The sequence below is a fragment of the Canis lupus genome, chromosome 1 (assembly GCF_003254725.2).
Source record: "Canis lupus dingo isolate Sandy chromosome 1, ASM325472v2, whole genome shotgun sequence".
NCBI classification, from domain to species: domain Eukaryota; kingdom Metazoa; phylum Chordata; class Mammalia; order Carnivora; family Canidae; genus Canis; species Canis lupus.
Window position 1 is genome coordinate 101,489,333 of NC_064243.1, and position 2,435 is coordinate 101,491,767.

At 45.4% G+C, this 2,435-nt stretch overlaps 1 protein-coding gene across 1 annotated transcript; it reads left to right on the plus strand.

The window, feature by feature from the left end:
* Window positions 1-200: 200 nt before the first annotated feature.
* Window positions 201-1,177, plus strand: LOC112644952 (olfactory receptor 5-like). The gene has a single exon (XM_025423804.2). It carries the CDS (start codon window positions 201-203, stop codon window positions 1,143-1,145), a length of 945 nt encoding a protein of 314 aa, XP_025279589.1. The 3' UTR covers window positions 1,146-1,177.
* Window positions 1,178-2,435: the final 1,258 nt, after the last annotated feature.

Below are 2,435 nucleotides of genomic sequence, written 5' to 3' on the forward strand. Positions count from 1 at the left end.
CTACCGGTGGAAGCTTCTTGTTTCCAGGTTTGTGACTTTCTGGCTCACTGGTCCTCCTGACAGTAGTCAATCTATAGCACTTACGGTGGCTCTCAGGGCCCTGATGCTCTTCCTCTTTTTTTTTTTTTTTTCTCTTCCTCTTTTACCGTTTTACTCCTGCCTGGATCATGGTCTCCACTAACATTTCTTTCTTCACTCAGATGGAGAGGTCCCTGGAGTTGGGCAACATGACCAGAGTCCAGGAGTTTGTCTTGCTGGGTTTGTCCACCAGGCCGGGCATAAGGAATGCCCTGTTTGCTGTCTTCCTGACCCTCTACCTGCTGACCCTCCTGGAAAACACCCTCATCATCTACCTCATCTGCAGTCACAGCGAGCTCCACAAGCCCATGTACTTCTTCTTGGGTAACCTGAGCTGCCTAGAGATGTGCTATGTGTCAGTGACCATGCCCAGCCTGCTCCTGGGGCTTTGGACTGGACCCTGCCATGTACCCTTCACAGCCTGCATGACCCAGCTCTTCTTCTTCATCTCTCTCATCTGCATGGAGTGCACTCTCCTGGCCTCCATGGCTTATGATCGCTATGTGGCCATCTGCCACCCACTCCACTACCCACTGCTTATGAGGCCCCAGGTCTGCCTGGGCTTGGCTTTGTCCTCATGGCTTGGGGGGCTGCTGGTCTCAGTGGTAAAGACATCTTGCATTGCCAGCCTGTCCTACTGTGGCCCCAATGTCCTCAACCACTTCTTCTGTGACGTCTCCCCTCTGCTTAACCTGTCTTGCACCCACGTGGCTCTGACAGAGCTGGTGGACTTCATCTCTGCCATCATCATTCTCTGGGGTTCTCTCCTTGTGGCTATAGCGTCCTATGTAGCCATCGGGAGGGCTGTGCTCTGCATGTCATCAGCTGTTGCCCGTCGCAAAGCTCTCTCCACCTGTGCCTCACACCTGGTGGTGGTCGGCATCTTCTATGCAGCCACTCTCTTCATCTACGCCCGTCCCAGCCGCATAGAAGCCATGGACCTCAACAAGGTGCTGTCAGTCATCTATACAGTGGTCACTCCCATGTGCAACCCCATCATCTACTGCCTGCGTAACAGGGAGGTCCAGGCAGCATTCCACAGAACCCTACACTGTTCCCGAAGCTGACCACTTTAGTACAGCATTGAGGGGACCTCAAGATATTAACAGTTTTCAATTTTACTGAGATATAAATCACATGCCGTACACTTTGCCCTTTAAAATTTGCAATTCAGGGATCCCTGGGTGGCGCAGCGGTTTAGCGCCTGCCTATGGCCCAGGTCGCGATCCTGGAGACTCGGGATTGAATCCCACGTCGGGCTCCTGGTGCATGGAGCCTGCTTCTCCCTCTGCCTGTGTCTCTGCCTCTCTCTCTCTCTCTCTCTCTCTCTCTCTGTGACTATCATAAATAAAAATTAAAATTAAAAAAATTAAAATTTGCAATTCAGTGGATTTTCGTATATTCACAAAGCTGTGCATCCATTACCACCATCTTCTTCCAGAATGTTTTCATCACTACCAAGAAAACTCCATGCACATTAGAAGTCACTCCCCAAACCCGTCCTGCCAGCCCTAAAAAACTGTAAATCTTCTTTGTCTCTATAGATTTGCCTGTTGTGGGCATTTTGTATAAATGAAATCATGTAATATGTGGCCTTTTGTACGACTTATTTCACTTAGTGTAGTATTTTTGAGGCTTATATATGATGTAGCATATATTAGTACTTCATTCATTTTTATAGCCAAATAATATTCCATTTGTAGATATATCATTTATTATTTACCCATTAATCAATTGATGGATATCTAGGTTGTTTTCATCTTTTGATTATTAAGAATAATGTTGCTGTAAACATTTGTGTACAACTTTTTGTGTGGACATATGTTTTTATTTTTCTTGAGTGTTTGGGGGTGGGGGACTGCTGAGTCATATGGTAACTCTTTGTTTAACTTTAGTCATACGTGTATGCCAGGGCAGGGATAGCAATTGTAAAGGCAATTTATATGTGAGATAAGGCAAATGATGAATGAATCTAAAAACATCCTTGGTATTCAACAAAAATGCTGATTGCAATAAACTATAACATCACTATATCCAGTCAGGAAAAATTTACATGATTTGTTACACCTAGAGCTGAGGTAGTCTTGGGGAGGTAGGTATTCTCTGTCACATATTGCTGGTGGTGACATAAATTGTTAGAACCTTCTTGAAGAGAAACCTGGTATTATCTATTAAAATTTTAATTGTGCCTGCACTTTGACTCAGCATTTCCACTTTTATAAATACCTCATAGGTAAATCAAAGGTTTATAACAATAAATAAATAAGGGGGCACTGAGTGGCTCAGTGATTGAGTGTCTGTCTTTGGCTCAGGGCATGATCCCAGGATCCTGGGATGGAGCCCCACATCAAGCTCAC

Bases quoted from the DNA above. Each gene is read 5' to 3' on its own strand.
- LOC112644952 (XM_025423804.2), top strand. From the start codon at position 201: ATGGAGAGGTCCCTGGAGTTGGGCAACATGACCAGAGTCCAGGAGTTT.